Here is a 22,559-nt window from a genome sequence, read left to right as displayed (position 1 = left end):
AAACATAAAATTAAATAAACTCATATAATAAAAACAAAATGTATAGAATAATTTTAAATTTTTAGAGTTTTAAATATGTATAATACTATACTGGAAATTCTGTTATAAACATGAAATACAAAAAGATACAAATCTTATGAAAATTTTCAGTACATTAATGTTATATAAAAAATATATAAAGTTAGTATATAGACTCTATTTAGAAATCTATACGATTGACTTTAAGGTTTATATTTTCTTTGAATAGACTATGATGTATAATTATTTCTCAAAAAAAAAAATATATATACTTATGTACTGTTGTCATTTGTAACCTGGCCCCAAATAGGTATTCATGAAACTACTTTAACTATTTTGAAATAAGTTGGACATTTATAAGAGACAATATTTTTATATTTATAAAAATTAAAGACACAGTAGAAAAAGAGGTATAACTTTATAAGCAAAGACATACTACATTACAATGAAACATAATTATAACGTCATTCATAACCTAAATCTCAATTGAGATTCATAAAATTTCTTTAACTCTTATTGTGAGCTGTATATTTATAAAAATAACGTGTAATACACATACATTATATTAAAGTTATATGAGAAAATCCGATACAATTAAAAGTTTCAAATATTTGGTGTTTCAAAGTACAATTATAATTGACTACTTAAAAATAATACATGCATATAATTAGATATTGTGCAAGATTCTTAGAACTAACTGGATTTTTACAATATTATGAGGAAAATAGATTTGAAATATACCTCACATTTATATAAAATTACGGAACCACAGTAATAAACTATACGCGTAACATCTTTACACTTCTAATACATTTTACATAAATTTAATTTTAAATAATTTTTAATAATTTAAAATTGAAGACAGCTACAAAAATCAAATTTTTAGCAGTTTTGAACATACAACTTCAGTCAAAAAAAAATTTTAAAAACAATTATAACAATTGAACGAACTGTAATAAAACTAAAAATAGTCTAAAAAAGTAATTACAAATATATTATGTTTGTAACGTTTAACATAAACATTTATATACACTTACAATAATAATAATAAAAGGAAATAAACTAATAAATTATAAATTCTCTAATTAAAATATCTATTAAACTCTTAAGAGCTGAGCTTTGAGTGCGTAAATTGCTGCTGCTGCTGCTGTTGTTGTTGGTGATTTGGATGATGCTGGTGCTGTTGTTGTTGTGACTGCTGCTGTTGTTGTTGATGTCTTAAAACAGGATTCCGTAATACTAATTCAGAATCTTCTGATATTATTGGTAATGAATTTGTCCAATGATAATTAATTAAATGACTAATACTATCAAATATACGATCCTTTGTACGTACAACACCTTCGGGATCAATAAGTAGCAAATGCTTTGGTGTTTTACCTTCCAGACCTGTCAATACATATTGACCAACTTTACCCTGAGATTCGCGGACCAAAAAATCTCCATCATTTTTCAACAAATTTTCAGCAACTGGACGACTTATAGTTGCATGGAACCAGGATTCTGTCATGAGTTGTGAACGTTGCACTTCAGCACATAATGAATAAGGTTCTGTAATTAATGCAATGTATTAATATTAAACAAATTTAATTAAAGTATATTTATTAATTACATTAATTAAATTTATTATTTCGTTATAAAAAAAAAATGATGACTATATATGTATAATTATGTATATATGTATCTACTGAAAATTAATTATGACTTATATTAAAATTTTAAGGGAATTATCTTAAACGAAAGATATATAAAATATATATAATGAATACATATTTATTTTTTCATTCGTGTAATATATAATGAAAAAACTGAAATATATATTGTTAAATATGGCAGACATTAGATTTCAAAATGAAAACATTTTAACATTCATTTTGAGTATAGATTGGACTCGACCTAGCGAATACCAGACACAAGGGACGATCAAAAACATGTCTTATTAGTTGTATCGACGAAGACATAAGAGTTCTTGGCAATAGCAACTGAAAACCATAGCTAAAATTATAAACCCTACAATGACACTCGCCAGCTACTATAGCAGAGGCTGTGGTTTAATCTATATAACTTTCGTTCAGGATATTTTATTTGAAAAAAACAGTTTGTGATCAATGATATCTTATGAATTCATATCCTAAACAATAATAGGCGAAACAAATATAATAAAATAATATAATATATAAATATAATATATAAATATAATAAATAAATGTAATAAATAAATATAATAAATATTTGTAATTAAGGTTTGAATGCGATTGAGAAAAAATGTTTAATTTGGCTCCGTAAATATAAAATTCACCACTAATTGTTTAAAATATTTATCCTATCTTCTATCGTGCAAAATAATGGTTTACCCCTGAAAATGCTAATACAATGATGTCCATCTGTACACCTATCCTTCAACGCACACAAACCTCCATCCAATTGACCTTTGCACCCAACCCCTAGAAGGTTTCTCCGTCTGGATTTAGGTTAATGTTCATTTAAATGCTATCCACTCATTCCACCCCTTATCCTCATACCCCCTCTATCTTCACCAACTACTACCCATCCACTACCTCACCCATGTTATCTGCTCGCAGGTCCAAGCCAGTTACAACAACAAAAAGAATATGCTGTGGAGTGCATGATGCAGCATGGCTATATTCTATATACCTATACTTTTCTGCAGTTTTAGCATAAAGGTGACAATCAATTGAAAGCAAATTATTGTATATAGGGTATAAAAATGTTTTGCGGTTAGAACACACATTACAAATGGACGGATTTGTATGCAATCCATGCTATGACATTAATTGGGGAAGAACAAAACTAAACATTACTCTTGCATAGACATCCCTGATTTTACATAAGTTTAATATTAACCCAAAAAATAATTAGGTTTTTAAATGTTAATACCTTAGCAGTTCGTCATTTGGTGGAAGAATACCAAGTAGCAATAGAATCTGGTTCACATTTTTAATAAGAAATAATAAGCAAATACTAATTATTTCATTACTTCAATTACTTAATTGTTACTGTAAATACTTAATTGTTACTTCAATTACTTAATTATTATATCAATTAGTAACAAATACTTTTTTCTATTTTAATCACATATGCTCTCTTTAAATTTAGAAAGAACTTACGTATATCAAAAACATCACGAACTGGTGCCTGTACTGCATTTGGTGTATTGGAGTTGCTTTTCATTGGATCAAAACTATTCAAATTAACTTTACTGCTTGTTTGATCAGGTGGAGGACTATTTAAATCAATTAAATTACTGCTAAGACGATCTCGTGGCTTCTTCAAATTTAATTGTCCAACTTTAAATTGTTGTTTTTGTTGTTGTTGTACTTGCATTTGCTGCTTCGTTAAATCATCTTCAGTTAACAAGTCAGGTGGTAGCTTATTGGGCAAATCATTATAATAATCTTTATCATTTTCTTTACCGGTGTTGTAATTTTCTGGAGGTTGATGACTATAAATATAAAATAGATTAACAAATTATATTACTAATAATAATAATTAATAACAAATAAATGAACTAACGTTTTCCGGCTTAGTGCATTGAAACGGAGCATAAAGGATTTGCCAATGGTAACTATTAGATCTTCACTCTGTCCAGGGTAACATTCTATCACATAGCAAGCACGCCATTCATCTTCATTCTTTGCGATGTAAGCAAGGAAATCAAGAGTATTCTGTAAATTAAAATGAATATTTAGTAATCATGTAATCATGTTGAATAAAGGATCCTAATAGCAGTTTAAATATTTGTTGATATGACATTAACTTGTACTTACGGCATCTCCACCTGACGCAAAGGATATGCGTGGCATATTGTGACCAGCTATTATCTCCCCATTTTCTACGTTAATAATTTCTATTGAACGACTCGACACACTCATCAACACATTTCTACCAGCATTTTCCATGCATGGTTTATCAGATATGTACTGCAGAATTTTCTTGTCAACACGTCGTTTGCTTGCTACTTTCAGACCTGCAGTTTCACAGACACGATTTATGCATTCTCTACATGACAGAAAGAAAAATTTATGATGATGTGATTATTTATAAAAAAAAAATTATTTTTCTTCCTTTTTCATGTAATGAAACCCCTTAATTAAAATTATCTACCCAAGTAAATTACTCATTTCTAAGCAAATGATTCAATTTATATGGTAAGTAATACAATACAATTCAATGAGGAATTTATCTTCTCTTCATACTAACCTTGCAACTTGTGTTCTCGTACTGAAATCAAGGGACGACATTGAGGTCTTCACCTCAATACAACCGGTATACTGCAAAGACGAAAAAAAGCAAAGATTTAAAAATGTTAAGTATCACTTCAGAAATAAAATGAAAAGACGATACAGAAAGGCTTAAAAGCCTAATGGGTTAACAAAGTTCAGTGTTTATTTTGATGTGGCATCGACATTGAAAAGAATTGTTGGCAGAACGGAAGTAGCTACTCAGTTACAAAAAAAAAAAATTAAAATAAAATAAAGTAAAATACCTATTCATACAAAAGCAATGGGAAAAAATTGCCTGAAACCACAAAAGAACAAGCGCACATACTTTTACACAAAGTATTTGCGGCATGCAGAAGAACAAGTGGGAGAATGTGTAATACTTTCAGACCCGTGCATTGAACCCCAGTATATAATATTGAAGAAAATAAACAAGGATATAAAATAAAATTACAATGCAACGTGAATATTTGCAAACTTACTTTGACTCTGAATACAACTCCCGTTTCCATTAATTCTTCATCGGAATAAATGCAACCATCATTACCGCCTCCACAAGCGCCGCTATCATTTGTACTGGAATCGCAACCATTTCTTGGCATTTTTCAAGTATTTGTGTGAGGATTAGGGATAAGAACTAGAGTTTTAATAGCACATAAAATTAAAATTTGTTCTTTTCTTTTTGTTTAAGCATAAAATTCCTGTAGATATTTTCCTCGTTGTTAAATTTCTGCAAAAAAATAAAAATTCCTATATATATCAAACGTTTTTAGCAAATGAGAAGTATTATATATTTATTTAAGACATGAACAGAATACAAATATTTATTTAAAGGCAACTGAATATTTAGCTTATAAAATGATATTTAAAATTTATCGTTTTTTATTACTATTATTACCATTTTTATTATAATTATCACAACAGTTTATATTAAGAATTTAGTTTCTTTCATTAATAAATAATAATAATAATAAATAGTAATTATAAATAATAATAATAAGTAATAGTAATAAATAATAATAATAAATAATAATAATAAATAATAATAATAAATAATAACAAATAATAATAATAAATAAAAATAATAAATAAAAATAATAAATAATAATAATAATAATAAAAACTCTAATTAAATTCTTAACTCAATAATTAAACAGAACCAAATATTTATAAAGTAAATATATTTTAATATATATATAAAAATATAGTCACATTACGGAACTTACATAAACCACACCCGTAGGTAAACAAGTAATGCTGTGAATTACTAACAGTTCATTGTGATATTGCAGATAGAGAAGCCAACACATTTTGGATACATTCTATCCAACAATTATTAAACTTTTTCAAGTCGCTTCGAACCCTTTAAAAAAAAGATGCAGTTACATACTCTCTAATGGTTGACCTGTTTTCTTCTATTCCTTTTTTAGGGTTTGTTACTATGAAATAGTAGCAAGGATTAAAATTTTGAGAATTGACTGCAAGTCTTTCCTGAACAATATCAAGAAATGAGGAAGAAATAACCTCAATTTTTTTTAAGTTGAGAGTTCAGTTAAGTAGAGTTAAATAACCTCTATTTCAGGCTTCAAGACTGAAGTTTCCGACAAATATGACAGTGTGATTAAACATACTTCGGGTGAGAGTATGGCATAAATACATTTCCAAACTGTCTTCTGACGATAACACCATTTCAACCTTTATAGATGCGAGCATTGTTTTAGATAGACAAAGATTTTGGTTTAATACCATTGCTAGCTATATGAAGATCGTAGTATTAGTTATTCCAACGAATTTAGAATAGCAAAACAATAAACCGATATAACCTTACTGAGGAATTGTTTGATGCCAACGGTGATGTGCTGGTAGCGAAAATCGATCAACTCATTCACTGACAACTGACAATATGTCCAACGATAGCAATTTCAGCACTGTCTGTTCAGTTTTTAAGACAGAATAACCGAAGACCTGCTCTAACTACTAATACTAATGTCAATATCCGCTGCATATATGCATAAACTTTATTCAAGCATATTGCGTCAAAGATAGAAGCATTATGACAGACGACTAAACAGACGTTATTTATGTGATTACAAAATTTGTCATTCGACCATTTACTTGGTATTTATAATGCTATAAATCTTAGAAAATATCCACATATTCTCGACACGAGTCTTTCGGAATTTATCTGACATATGCAGTTACACTATAATAAACTTGATATCCCTGCAAAACTTATAAATCTCTAGTGGATGAAGTTGAGAAATATCTATAGCTACCCCTAACTCTCTGAAATTTTTGATAATATTGGAGATTTCAGACAAGACAACTCCTTACCTATTAACCTCTTTGATTTTGTGAAAAATGTAATAGTTTATAGGACAGGTATACATTGTAATAGCACAATAGTCTACCAATGAATGGTGTACATTGAATACTGTAACGATAACAATATAATTGATTGTAGCACTACTGACTTTGCCGATATCGAAAATAGAAACTCTCAAAAATAGGTTGGACAGCGAAAGAGAGAAGAAAAAAGTATGTATATATTGACAATTGGTAGAAATCGTCTTTGCTCTGACAGTCAAATGATTATTACAATTATACTTTTGAAGCTTTGAAAAATTACTTATATTTCCTTACCATCTTCATTAATAACAACAAGGTCAACCCCTAGACATCAAACGGAGAATTGCCACTACTATAAGTTCAATAGAAAATTGAGATGCAAAATTTTTTTAAAACCAAGAAAATACCACTATCCTCATTCCTTCTACTATGTTTTCTTTACAGCGCAGAAATCTTGGACATTGAAAATATTCAAAAAAGCTCTTCGATAAATCTACGTTTCTGTATGTGTTGGCAATTGCCTCCATGTCTTAATAAACTAAAAACTAAGTGAACTATCTTGCAAGAGGTCACATCGTGAATGACTTAATAGCAACGCTTGCAAGAGATTACAACATCAGAAAATTCTCTTCCAACCACACAGTAGAAAACGCTCTTCAGCAACACCGGGATTATTTATATTAGATCCCTTAGTAGAACAACGTCATCTAGCTTTAATAGATATGGTCAAGTCGTGAGAAACGCATTAGTTTAAAAAAAAGCTATTTAAAGCGTCAGTCAGAAAAAGGAATATAAGACAATACGGAGTTTTCGATGGAATGATCAAGTTGAGGAAGAACTAGCTTCAATTGATGTACGAGACAAATAGATACTCGCAGTTCTTTACCCAGCGCCGGTAAATACCGGTATGCGTTTTTTTTAAGGTTTAATTTAACCTGGTTTTTAATGAAAAAAAATAACACTAATGAGCTAATAACACTAATAACACTAATAATCGTTTATAGTGATTATTAGCTTTGTTTAATTTTTAAAAATTAATTAAATTAAGATAAAATGAAAAAGTTTAATTAAAATTTAATCACATTTTGTAATTCTTTAATTACAACAAAGTGAAACAAAGTGAAAGAAATCCATCAGGATAACATCAAATTGTCAAACTGTCCAGGATATTGGTTTTGTCTTTCATGAAAATGTAACATTTTAATTAATGTAAACTTAAAGTACTTAAAACCGTGGCAAGTAATTAAAACAAAATGAAAGAATAAAGCCAACATGGAAAGATTAATTAATTTAATGGCACAGCGGAAAAACAAACAAATAAGCAGGCAACAACAAACCATTCATCCATTCCACCGTTCTTCCATGACATCAGGCCGAATGAAGGAAGGAAGTTGCGCAGCATCATCGAAGCGTTACCATAGCACTCAACACTACAGATAAGAGCAACAAAAGCAAGAAGACCGAGTATCTGCAATTTACACACTTTCGAACATTTTTTTTTGTCGATTTATTTTTGAGATATTTTTATGAATTTGTGAAAATGTAATATATTTATAGTAGTTGTTTTGTTTTCTTTTTCTTTTTTGTATTTTTTTTTTCGCATATTTCAACGCAAATTTTTTAATTTCAATGCGGAAGCATCATTCACACTCATCGGAAATTCGTTGAATTTGCAGCAGAGGAAGCAATTGCTGGCACTGGTGCTGGCACCGCTTCTGGTGTAGCGGTTGATGTCGCTACTATGTTGATGTTGCTGACACTGAAAACTACCATCTGCTCGAAATAATAAGAGAAGCGCTTGACAACGGATGGTGCTCACAATGGGTGGACTGGAATGGATGGCGTGAAAATTGCAAATAAAGAAAATTGACGTGCTGCGATACTCAGTCGACAACATGGAATGCCATTAGTTAATTTTGGTATAATTAAAATTGTTATTAGTGCATGAGAAAATTCAACAGTTATTAATTTATAGTTTAATTTCCTTGCTTACTATTTGGAACCTTTTTATACCAAACATTTTTAAGTAGTTATTCTACTCATAAAGTTGTGGATTGCAGGGAAATCTTTTGTGTTCAGCTTCATTAAATTAATTGGATTAAAATAGAGTAATACGTTTGTATCATGAATTGGTGGAATGGTTTGGCATGTAGTGCGTGGGATATATTACAAGATGATTAACGAAAGTCTATTTAGTTGAATATAAAAAAAATTTACAAAAATAATTTTATTTTTATGACTTTAATTGTAACATTTTTCATTTCCAATAATTTTTATATATTTTGAAGTCGGTAGATTCATTTTCTAGAACAGTTCTGAAAATTGAACTGTTCGCAACTTTGAGATTAAAGCACTCAACACCTCACAATTGTCCAAAAAACAACCAAAAATCACACGGCGTAAAGTTCGGGAAATATCTTGCAATATGAATTTCTTCATTCCTTGAGACCGTAATAAAGTTGCTTGTTTTCTCAGAAATCTAAGTTAGCACATTATAACGATACAGAACATATTAATATTGTTTCTTTTTATTCTAATTTGGCAACAAATGTTTAGAAACTTGTGGTTGCAGAAAGCAGGGGTCAATATACCTCAGAAAACTAGACAGCAGTAACCGTCATTATAATCTTAAACAGCTAAATTTTATCTGGTGAAATATATTGACTTTACTACTTTTGTTGCTGATTTTTATTGCGTAGCTTCAATGGATGGATAGCTTTAATGAAGGATGGATATCACCTTTTCCATACTATCGACTATTGCTTTCTGGTTTGTACTTGTAGAACTAAGCTTTATTACATTTTTAATAAAGGTCCGTTTATTTTTAAATTCTTGAAAAAAATATTAAACAAAAATACACACGTCTCTTTTTGAGTTTCAGTTTAAATGCGATGGACCTATCGTGGTGGTTTCTTCATGTATCCAAAATAAATATTTTATATTCACGATATAACCACGGCTCTCAAGCGCAGTCTCAACAACACATTCCTGGGTCAATAACGGACACGAACATAAGACTTATTTTTTCAAAAGAAATATTAATTCCTTTCGTACTAAAATGTTTTTTAAAATCATAGATAGACCTGGCTTACACCTACTTGAATTTAGATCACATACGTAAGATTCGTCCTTACGAACGTCGCCCAAAAATCTTCAAAACCATTTTCTGTCGGTCACAACGATGGTGTATTCTCTTTACGTGCTATAATTCTTCTACAGAAGATTAGTCTGAAGTCTGTATAGAATGGCAAACCGAGTAGATTTCTGTAATCTGTCTATAACAGAATAGTAGTTAACGACTCTCAGTGTCGTTAAATTGTATGGAATACAGTACCCAACTACTGTAGCTAAATCGGGCGTAGTATTTAAAAAATGGATTTGCTCTTCATTTTCAACCTTGCTAGCTACTGTGCTACGGCAGTTTATTCGTGTCTTGGGTATATTTAGCGTTTTAATATTTCTATTTCCACTACTTTATTTTAAATAAAATATCGCGATACTATCCCAAATCCGCATTTTTTAATTCGTCAAAAATTTATTTCGTGATGCCAACTAAGAAAACTTTTATTAACCCCTTCGTATAATTATTATATTTATTATTGACATATAAAAACGAAGTACAAGTAGATTTTTTACATACACATTTAAAAAGTTTGTTAGAATTTATTAAACATTTATTAATAAAATAAATAAATAAAAATTAAAATTATCTAAAGCAAGATAAATATGTAATATAGATACTTTTTAATTGCGTTAACAGATAACTCGCTTCGAAACAAGTAATCTAAAATAAGTAATACGTTGTACTTAATTTTATAGCTATAGTGGCTATTGCTAAGAAATAAAAACATTTAGACTTAAATAGGTCTAAGTAGTCAACGTATATACTTCTTGAAATAAAGTTACCAATGTTAGTTATGTTAATTATATTATTTGCTTCAATGATAAAAATTAATTTGAATAAAAATATAAAATATATATATATTATATGGGTATATCTTTACCAAAGTTTTACGATTGTGAAGTATATATAAAGTGTGGGAATTCGAGTGGGGGATGCAAATACAAAGCAAATACAAATTCATTAAAATTGTACTTAACTAGTAGATAATGCAAATGCACAGGTCTAGCTACACAAAAGCGTTCCACTATGAAATCCTAGTAACTAACAAATCTAATGGATATAACAAATATTAACTTTAAGGATATAATTATTAGCTATACAGGTTGGCTTTAAAAGTGTATCGTCAATCTTATCACCGCTTGTGTGATGATAAAACGACGCTTGTGCGTTATTTGTATAGTAAAGAGACCCCTATTATTAAAAGTAAGATAATTTAAATAAATCAAAGCATATTATATTGCATCCTTATAAAGTTTCCTAGCCTGATATATACCAAAATGATCAGAAACAATTAAATTTGACACACGAAAACAGAACATAATTCTAACCTAGTATGGTATATATTATCTATACTAGTAATCGCGAAACTTTTTGTGAGCTCGTACCAAATTTTGGTATTGTTTTATTGTTGTTCTTCTGACCTCCCCTCTCTATATCAAAATTATTACACTCGCATAATCTACTGCCATTGCTATACTATACTAATAAAGATATATGGCGCAGAAATTTACATACAGTTTGTCAACATTGTGTTTGCAAAACGAAAAAATGTTACAAATGTTTGTTAAATGCCCAATAAAAACGATTTAATTTTGAAATAAAAAAAAAATTAAAAAGTTTACAATTAATTTAAACATTTTTCTTTATATTAAACTAAAAATTAATCAAAAATATCGTTAGAACAATAAAATAATTCACAAAAACAAAAATAACACCAAATTTGTTGTGTCAACATTGTGTTTGCAATTTTGCAATTTCTTATTTTTAACGGGACAGAATACCGTTAGATGTGTCTGGGTTTTTCTGTTTGTTATAATATTCTGCAAAAACTGTTCAATTTCTTTGTTATTTAATAAAGTAGAGTGTTTTAAGTGAAGGAATAACTAGAATACACGTGATTAAATATGGCCTGTAAAAGAACAAATTCAAATAATATTGAGTTATTATGTTATAATTACTACCTCGGTAAATCTGCTAAGGAATAAAGTCTAATGTTTAATATTAGGTTAAGAACAATTAATAATATCATAAACAAAACAGAAAATTAGGATTGCATTAGTTTAAAACCAGCAGGCCACCGTATTAAACCATTGTCTGATCGCCATATAAGAAGAGTATTGCGAAAAATTGATAAAAATCCTTGAATTTCCTTACGATCATTGGCATTAGGTCTGAAGAAGCTATTTAATATTGTTGTTAGTCACAAGGCAATAAGAAAAGTGCTATTACAAAACATTTATTCTTCGTAAGTTGCACGTAATACACCGTTGTTATCTATTCAAAAAATTGAAAAACGATTTCAGTTTGCTAGCACACATTTAAAATATGTTTCAGAATACTAAGATGATGTGATTTCTTGGGACGAAGTGGAAATCAAGCTTTATTATAATGCATGACCCACACAAACATGATAATAAAGCATAATGTCCCAGAAAATCACATCATCTTAGTACTCTGAAACATATTTTAAATGTGTGCTAGCAAACTGAAATCGTTTTTCAATTTTTTGAATAGATAACAACGGTGTATTACGTGCAACTTACGAAGAATAAATGTTTTGTAATAGCACTTTTCTTATTGCCTTGTGACTAACAACAATATTAAATAGCTTCTTCAGACCTAATGCCAATGATCGTAAGGAAATTCAAGGATTTTTATCAATTTTTCGCAATACTCTTCTTATATGGCGATCAGACAATGGTTTAATACGGTGGCCTGCTGGTTTTAAACTAATGCAATCCTAATTTTCTGTTTTGTTTATGATATTATTAATTGTTCTTAACCTAATATTAAACATTAGACTTTATTCCTTAGCAGATTTACCGAGGTAGTAATTATAACATAATAACTCAATATTATTTGAATTTGTTCTTTTACAGGCCATATTTAATCACGTGTATTCTAGTTATTCCTTCACTTAAAACACTCTACTTTATTAAATAACAAAGAAATTGAACAGTTTTTGCAGAATATTATAACAAATAGAAAAACCCAGACACATCTAACGGTATTCTGTCCCGTTAAAAATAAGAAATTGCAAAATTGCAAACACAATGTTGACACAACAAATTTGGTGTTATTTTTGTTTTTGTGAATTATTTTATTGTTCTAACGATATTTTTGATTAATTTTTAGTTTAATATAAAGAAAAATGTTTAAATTAATTGTAAACTTTTTAATTTTTTTTTTATTTCAAAATTAAATCGTTTTTATTGGGCATTTAACAAACATTTGTAACATTTTTTCGTTTTGCAAACACAATGTTGACAAACTGTATATGCCATTTGTGACACCCGTGTCATAAGTTTGCGATTACTGATCTATACTAACTATACAATAAAAATACTTTAGCGGTACAGCATTTTATATATATTTAAAATAAATATATTATTTAATTATTTTATATACCATATATTATTGACCTACTATTTTTGAACTCATTACGAATAAGTAAGTAAGTAATGTTATTAAATATGTTAAAATCTATCTTAATCATGACAAATTCATTTATTGTTTTCATATTATTGAGAACACCAAAGCGTCATCGTATTTCGTGGAATTTGGAAGGAATAAGAAATTATCTATACTTAAACTTAAAGAAAAATCTCAAAAATTCTGAATACGCTTTTCGGGATGATTCATTTACACGCAATTTTTTTTAAATTATAAAAGATATGAATATATTAAATATATTAATAATCTACATAATATATAGATTTAAAATAGCACATATTACATAAAAATTTATATACATACTTATAACTTCTTCATCAATTACTTTATTTAAATTTATTTCAACTCTCAGAAGATTTGAAACTTTACGCACTTCCAACATATTTGCAGATCTCTAGAATTACTTTATTTTTCCGTAAATATTTAGAATATGAAGTGTATTTCTATCATTCGTAAAATATAAAATAAAAATACTATAGAATAAAAATATTAAAAAGAATATATTATAAACTTTATACTGTATATAATCGATTCTTCTCAATTATATGGCTTTATATTTCAAAAACCATACATAAATGGGTCTCAACATACGCTCTGTCTCCAATACAATTCTACGAAAATATGGGATTATTACATATTAAACATAAATTTAAATATGAGTTAAAATTAAGTGATTTATGATAAATTTGCAATTTCAAAGATACTGCGTGACTGTAAAACCACAGGAACCACTGATATTTTAAAGAATAATATTACTAACCTTAATAAGTTAGATAATGTGTGATATCATAATCATAAGATAAAGAAATATGAACAGAGAGTATTAAAAAAATTTTTTAAATAAGTATAAAACTACAAAAAATACTATAGTCTATAAACAATTTTGATTCAAATCTATATATAAAATGTAATATTATATTTTTTAAATAATATTTAAAAAAAAAAAAATAAAATCATTTTGTTTTAGGAAATACATTTAGACTATATGAGTGGGTGCAAAAATAAATTAAAATGTGTGTGAGGTGTAAGATAATATTCTTACACCTCATACCTATACAAAATTCAGCTAATCCCAGAGAAAATTTATTGGCAATTTATCTACAAACTAAATTCTGTTATTATATATATTTTTATGTGGCAGAAATATTTATTTTAAATAAAAATAATCTTGTATCAGAATATGAAATTCTAACTTTTCAATTCAACGAGCGCTATAAAACAGATTACTTTTAAAAGATCTATATTTGAAATAATCATCCGGCTCACTAGTTTATAGGCTTCCATATAAGAATATTTCAGTCATGCTAAGTCAGAACATTTGCAATGGTTTGCAAATAAGTTTGGAATAAATTGCTTCTATTGTCCCTTTTTTATAGCTCCTCCCAGATTTTGTATTTTTAGTTGATCGGGACACACAAATTATCAGTCTTATGAAATGATTTAAATATAAACTTATAATATATAATTTTTAATTTTATGACTGAATTCAATGGGTCAGTAAGGTCATTTCTTTACATCATTATATATTTTTATTTTATTAAATAGATAGTAAAAAATAAACCTATTAATACATAGTAGATCAATAAATGATCATTTTAAATATATTTAACTATTTTTATTATGTATTATTTTTATTAATATCAAAAGTAACTGATTTAATCAATATTAAAATGATAATATAATAATTTAATAATATAATTATATCTATATTATATATACTTTATATATATTTAATATATATTTTATATATATTTAATATATATTTTATATACAGTCCAACTTCAAATAACTCGTAGTAGCATTTTGCAAAGAAAAGGTTCAAATTATGGAAACTTTGAGTTAAAGAATTTTTTTGTTATTGTATGTAATTTGTTGTCTAAACCCTGGTGCACTTTTAGTTTGAGTTATAGAAAATTCGAGTTATAGAAGTTGGAGGTATGGAAGTTTGACTGTATTATAATAAATATAAATATATTTCTATTTTTATAGTATATATATCAGCACATAATCATCTAAAACAATTAATATATTGAACAGAATGATTAGTCTATATTGATTGATTTTAATTTGATCTTTATCGATAACTTCTTCTACACTCAATTTCTAAATATTATTAATCATTTCAACTACATAATTTATCATTTTACTGAATTTATATTTGCTTGAAGACGTTTTTCAAAATTTTTATATGTCACAATGAGTAAGTTTTTATAACGTATGTCCCATTTTAACATCACATACGAATAATTTTAAATTATTCGTCTATCGAATTATGAAATCATTGTCATTTATCGATTATTAATCAAAAATAGTTAAAAAACATGCGGACATTACCTTTTTTACGGCATACATTAATGTGGTTAGCCTTTTTTAATTAAAACAAAATTAAATTTAATTAAAACACATTAACTTTTCCTTGCTTATATGAAAGCAACCGCTTAATTTAACACAAATTGATTTCAGCATGACATTTTGATTACTAAATAATTTCGTATATAACAACAAAAACAAAAACAACAACAAAAACATGAACTAAAATTGCTTAAATTCATCGGAATTTGCAAAAGTTTAGTTAGCCGCCTGGCCTGAACTTTATTCGAACGCAAGCACCACAGAACCGCGGTTGCGAAAGTACAATGGCGTGCCGGACTGCCTCAAAATCGAGTATTTCCACTGATTGATTAAGCATAAATGTATGAGTTGGGGTATCTCCCCTTGAATTAGTTGACACAACTTAGCGTCCGAATAATTTGAGTCATGACTCATAACGGAGAATGTTGTTCAGAGTTTATGATACAAAACAAGAATTTACTTACAATCAAGTTTGCATTTTTATACATGATATGCATACATATATATATAATGTATATATATCTGTATATATTATATAGTATTACAATATATAAAGACTTTTTATATGTGTAAAATAACAATACAATTGGTGGGTGCATTTGAGGTTGAAATTCCATTTGTTATTAAGTGATTGTTGAAGTAGATATTAACTTAAAAGATAAGAATTTAAGTTCACAGCTTATAAAGAATGGCTTAACATTATTTTTTAAGCTAAAAGAATAACTTAGTTTCAGAAATGTTTTTTTTAGAATGGAATAAAAATAACAAACATAAAGTTGAATTCATTTAAATTTACTTTATCATCTCATGCTATTGTCATACACAGTCTTTTTGATGATTACAAACTTTCAGCATTTTGACTATATATATACAAACCGATTAGATCTTTATTTAGTTGAACTTATTTAAATTTATTTGAACATCTCAAACTGTTGCCATATTCGCTTTCTTTGATGATTAAAAACTTTAAGCATTTTGACTATATATCTACAAACTCATGTAGATCTCACACCCCTCAAGCTTAAGACATTAAAAAAAATTATATATTTATTGTAAATAAGTGAAAATACAGAAATATTTCCAACAAAACCTGATGGACTACAACCCAGAGTTTGATCGTCTTAAAAAACTCGTCTTTATGGACATGTTTTATATACATTGATATTAGTTTTAAAGTGAAAACTGTAAACTCGATCTGGATCACACTGGAAGATAAAGATATATCTATAAAAATTATTAGTCTAATAGTACCACAAATCAAAGTTAATATTCATATATAGTAGACAAGATCTAATAATAAACTCTCCTTTACTAAAAAAAAATTACATGTAGTCTTAACTTAATGAAAATAAACTTCAGCTCCAGTCTTAACACTGGAAAAAATAAACCTAAGTGTTTAAGGCTATCCATTCAAAATATTTTAATGTATTGGGAATTTCATTCCAACATATTAACACTACTATTAGTTGGATAATTTTAAGAAAAAACGGTACAGCTGGAGATATAACCCAACATATTTAAAAAATCTTAACATATTTATAAATCCAATATATTGCCACCAGTAAGAGAACTTGAGATAAGACTTTCAAGTCTCGATTGGAACTTGCAAGGAAATTGATTAATAAAAAATGTAAAATAACATGGCAGTGATTTATTTTTACGGAAATCAAATTACATCTTCAACGACTTGACTTAAAACTCTATTGATACACTTGTAGAAGATTACCATATCAGTACATATTTTAAGAATTTTTTTATATAAATTATTATACAAAAATATGTTATACCAAATTCAGTTTAGGAATTCATTACTCTCATTGTTGGCCCATGGGAGGCCTCGTAGTTGATTAGTAGAATATCAATGGAATTGGTAAATTTGTAATACTGAGTCTTGGTTGAGGAGTGGTTTGGAGAACGCTAGGAACCTGTATGTAATATGTGATTCATGTACTTGCCTTGATGTAATAATCTGATGCTAAGCAGGATTATAGTGGCAACAATAAGTCAAGACAATAACAAATATAAAGAGCGAAAAATAGCCGTCAGTAATCTAATAGTCACGTAATTAAATTACAGTATATATGGAGTGAGTCATTTTGTAGACTGTAAACTAGAAACATTTATTGAAATGTATTTTAGATATCAAAAAGTAGTAGATACACATATATATATATTTTTGAATATGTTTGTATATTTTCTATTTATTGCTAATGGCTTATATTACTATGTACTTAATATTGCAAACTATACAAAATAAAATTATTATATATAATAAACTAATCCAATTCTAAGAAAAGCGATGGGATTTAAAATTAGTACTTAAAAAAATGTCTTTATTGAATAAACAAATATATTAAATGTGCAACTTTAAATATTTCAGTAACACGAAATATATTTTTGTAGCGCCAGAAGTGATGCCCCGGTGTCAGTAGTGAAAACGAGATAAATTTGTTGAAATTACATCCAGATACAGCAGTTAAGTTGGGTTTAAATGGCAGATTAGTGTACTAAAGGTCATCTGACCTCAAAAACTGACCCATTGTGTTATACTGGATAGAACTTACTCGTACACCAGATCTAAAGAAACACTACCAAAAGTAGAAAACGAACGCAGTCAGCCCTCAAACGTTATCAATTTGAAATAATTCAACCATTAAAGTGATAAGTCTATAAACTTTACGTCCCACGCTGAGAAAACGGTTTTCGGAGATTTTTATTCTTCAACCGGCAGAAGGTGGGAACTGAAACAAGGTAAAATGCAGTTTCCTCGTATCAAACCTAATATATCATTAAAATTGCATTTAATGGACTATAAATTAATATTAAAATTAGAAGCTATTTTTTGTTATTAAAGCTGATATGACAAAAAATTCCATCTAATTTTCATTATCATCATATATCTCAGTTAACACGGAAAATGTACACATAATATTATTTTTTTTAATTTTTCAAAGGAAGTAGTCACTGTATAAAGTTACTTAATGTTCTTTAAGAAAAAAAAACACCCAATATACTTCAAAGTAATTTGCTAAGAGTATTTCTAAGCAGAATTCATTTTGTTAATAGCGAGTAAACAATTTAAAATTCTTAATCATAAATAATATACTCTTATTTACAAATTAATTTGTGTATATTTTAGCGATGCTGTATTAGGCCAAAGTACAAACAAATACTTATTTCAATAACTGTTGATACTTTTTAATATATGATTAAATATATAGTATATATGTATTCTTGAAATACAATATTTTTTTTGAAACCAGCCTTGAACATTTGATCTACCTATGTACAATAATTATTTATAGAAGATAGATTTTTACTAATCTGGCTAACAAAATAAAAACCAGATAACGTAAGACTTCGATATTTTGGTGGGATTGCAAGGATTATAAGTTCAATAAGTACAAATTTAAAGTGATTGAAACCCATAGTAATGGCATTAAAATAGAATGAAAAATAATTAAACCTTTCTTCCCCATTAAGATAATATAATGAAGATTATCAATTATACTCTATGGCACACTATACTATACTCTATTCTAATGTATACTATACTCTATACTATACTATACTATACTGTACTCTATACTATGCTATACTCTATACTGTGCTATATTCTATACTTTGCTCTTTACTATACTGTACTCTATACTACACCATGCGCTCATTTTAAACATTAAAGAATGTGTGACAAGAAAATATAAAAACATAGTCTAATGGACTTCTATTCGACCCTAATATTGACCGGCCATGGATCGTCATCGATTTCAACTGGCAGATGGTCCCTACTGCCCAAAGTGTCATAACGTTGTTGAAAGCGCAAAACATATGGTATTTCGTCGTAATTGCTTTCAAGACGAACGGAACCTACTTGTGGATTTCTGGGACACCTACCATCTCCAAGCAGCATTATACATTAAATGTCTTCAAGCAGTTTTAAATAGAATTCAGTAAAAACTCAAGCAATGCGACACCTTAGACATTTCGAAAAGTAATGCCAAGCGCTATCATAGATCGCATAACCAGCGAGGTTGTGGTAACTGCAACGACGATATATGAAAACACAGAAGTTGAAACATTTAATTCAATGGACTATATGACGACCAAAAACAAACGTTTGAACTTCTGGACGGTCTATTGACGGAATACCAAATCGGTGTTTCCAAAAGGGTTAACCGTCGAACTTCGGGACTATTTTAGTCGGTTAAAGAAAACACTAATTTGGGCTTTCTGTTTCTCTACACCTCGTTAAAAAAATACAACACTCTATACCAGCAACTATAAACTATGAACGTATGTATTTGTTTCTGCGGCCCTCCAATCTGTACAGCGATTTGTATTGGACCGCGATCTGGTCTGAACAGCCCTGCTCTGTACTATTCTATACTATATACTGTATACTTATAGCTTGATGAAAATCTGATTTATAAAAACTAAAATTTCAGTTATTGATTTGCCATTACAATTAGTATACTTAAGACCTATTCAAAATTTCTTGGTAAGTCGTAGTTGAAAATAAATTATGATTGATTTATTATATTCTAAATTCTAAATAATCAAAGAATACTTTAAACTATTTTATTTAAAGACTTCTTGTTGTGAAAATCATTTAAAGAAAATTGAAAATCAATGATAACCTTTGGCCATAAATTTTATCAAATATTTTTATTTTTTATATACATTCATATATAATATATTTTTTTAATTCTTCTAATCGTTATCGGCTTTGAATTTATAGCTAACATATGGTTTGAATACATTATTTATATTATTTCATACGTGCGCTCGTATTATATATCGCATGTGTAAGTTCTTCCTTTCAATAAATAAGCAAAAGAAAAAAATATGTGCACATCAGCGAAATGTTTTTGCAGTGGAAAATGCAGATAAAAAAATGTATTTTACTCCATTAATAATTTGGAACTAATAAATTTTAACAGAGGTGGCAAAAAATAAAGCAACAACAATTCCAGATGCCTGCAAACACAATAGGCATGGCAATCGCGCAGAACGTATGTTCTTCAACACCCACGAGCATTAGCCGGCAGCCGTTGAATTGAGCGCCACTCTCACGCCTCCAACAAAACAAATTCTGACAAAATACACAAAATAACAATTACAACAAATCAACAAAAATAACAACAACAATAGCAATAATAACAGCAATTTGAACTTTATTATCAAATATTGTGCGCAACGCAAAGGGAGAGAATAAATAATTTCAATACAAAAATTGACGCAATACAAAAAAGTAATTCCTTCCAGTTGTTGTTGTTTTTTGTTTGTGTGTTTAGTGTTGCTGTTTCTTGATTATTTGTTGTTGCTTTAATTTATGAACTATTAATGTTTTTTTTTGTTGCTTTTGTTGCAAGCTTCAGCAGTAACTTCAATGCATACATATAAAACTTTATGCAAAGATATTTTCAGCAGAATTTTACATTCTCTATTATTATCAAAACTTTACCTAAATTATATTAATTTTTAATTTTAATCTAAATAAAAATATAATTAATTTTTTTGTATACAAAAAACTATGTGGCAACAAAATTATACAAGCCTAACTTACTTTATCACTATTGCATTACGTCCTGAATGTTGTGTGCGTGCTTCCAATTTAAAAACAACACAAAAATATATATTCTTATTCTTAATTTATTTATTGATTGCCTTTTTAATAAACAAATTACTTTCGCATAAAGTTTATTTATTTTGTATTCAAATCAAGAAACAAATTTTGCAAAAAATTCCACTTCCGTTGCTTTTTGATTTTTATGTTTTTTGTATTTTTTTATACATGATTTTAAGCATTTTATTAATCATATATGAATTAATACGAACAATAATGGGAATAATTATAAATCATTGTAAAAATACGCAGCTTCATATTTGTTTAAATTTTTTTATTAATAATAGCGTAAACAAATTATTAATTATTTACTTCTTAAAAACAACAAACTGCGCTTCTCACACAAATAAAACAATTCACACCCAATAAACACAACATTTGAGATAGAACTGAAAACGTATAACGAAGTAAAGAGAGCAGCAAACAAGCATTTGACAACTTAAAATGTTTTAAAATGAAATGCAATGTTGCCGTACCACACAATCATATAAGGTAGCCACTTTATCCATATTTTGTAATACTTAAATGATATTCACAATAGTTGTGGCCATTTAATTATACGTGCTTTTGATGGCTCCCATGTGGGAAGAAACAACAAGTTGCTTCCCATAAAGTTAAAAAGTTAAAATTTAAAGTTAAAATTTCGAAAATGAATAATAATTCTTTGCATTTATTGGTAAGAATATATTTCTTTTTAAATGATTGTAAATAAAATATAATTTGTTATGCCTTTTAACACTAAAATAATAAATAGAAAAAATTACGTATTTGTTACGAATAATGACGATACGAAATACGAACAATTATATATATAACAGTATAATATATAACAGTATTATACTGTAAACAGTATTAACAGTATATAGCAGTATATAGTATAAACCTTTTAGCAACTAATAAGTTAAAAATTTTGAATCACTTGATTCATAAAATCTTCTTTGATTCATACCTTCACTTGTTTTCTATTTTGGCTTTGACATATTTGTTATCTAAATACTAAAGATGTATACTTTCGACATGAATGCTCCAATAGAACACATATTGCTTAAAAATTAACATGCAAAACAAAAACCATATTAGTAAAAATAAGTCCACTTTCCTGAAGCTTAATGAATAAGCTACTAACATAATAATAGTGCCAAATCTTAAAACTGATCTATTGTGAATGATTTTAGAAAGAAAATGGAAAACTCCAGTCAGATGAGAGAGATGTTTAAGTAAATTAAGTATATTTAAATATTTTAAAAACGTATTTTTTTTAATAAAATTTGGAAGTTGACTGATAGGTTAGGCATTGTGAAGAAAACATTCGTTACCTCTTTGAAAGTATATTAAAAAATTTGACTTGCTTTTAGAATTACCAAAACTGTTCCACCGACAACAATAACATACCAAT

At 27.9% G+C, this 22,559-nt stretch overlaps 2 protein-coding genes across 3 annotated transcripts in view; one reads left to right on the top strand and one right to left on the bottom strand.

The window, feature by feature from the left end:
• Positions 1-22,559, top strand: part of LOC119679182 (SHC-transforming protein 3-like) — a gene marked incomplete at its 3' end in the record, with an annotated part of 119,324 nt that overhangs the window by 71,280 nt on the left and 25,485 nt on the right. The window lies entirely within an intron of this gene.
• On the bottom strand, positions 1,055-21,521 carry LOC119679180 (SHC-transforming protein 3). Of its 2 annotated transcripts, none has more exons than XM_038091386.1 (7): positions 21,476-21,521; positions 4,742-4,989; positions 4,240-4,310; positions 3,807-4,038; positions 3,553-3,704; positions 3,147-3,481; positions 1,055-1,569 (listed from the first exon to the last, which is right to left on the bottom strand). In XM_038091386.1, exons 2-7 carry the CDS (start codon positions 4,859-4,861, stop codon positions 1,124-1,126), a joined length of 1,356 nt encoding a protein of 451 aa, XP_037947314.1. In that variant the 5' UTR covers positions 4,862-4,989; positions 21,476-21,521; the 3' UTR covers positions 1,055-1,123. The 2 variants fall into 2 exon arrangements, with proteins under 2 accessions (XP_037947314.1, XP_037947313.1); XM_038091385.1 differs by lacking the exon at positions 21,476-21,521 and adding an exon at positions 21,104-21,212.

The sequence above is a fragment of the Teleopsis dalmanni genome, chromosome 2 (assembly GCF_002237135.1).
Source record: "Teleopsis dalmanni isolate 2A chromosome 2, ASM223713v2, whole genome shotgun sequence".
Lineage (NCBI taxonomy): Eukaryota > Metazoa > Arthropoda > Insecta > Diptera > Diopsidae > Teleopsis > Teleopsis dalmanni.
The sequence above is the reverse complement of the archived record's forward strand: the minus strand, read 5'-3'. Positions and strand labels throughout refer to the sequence as shown.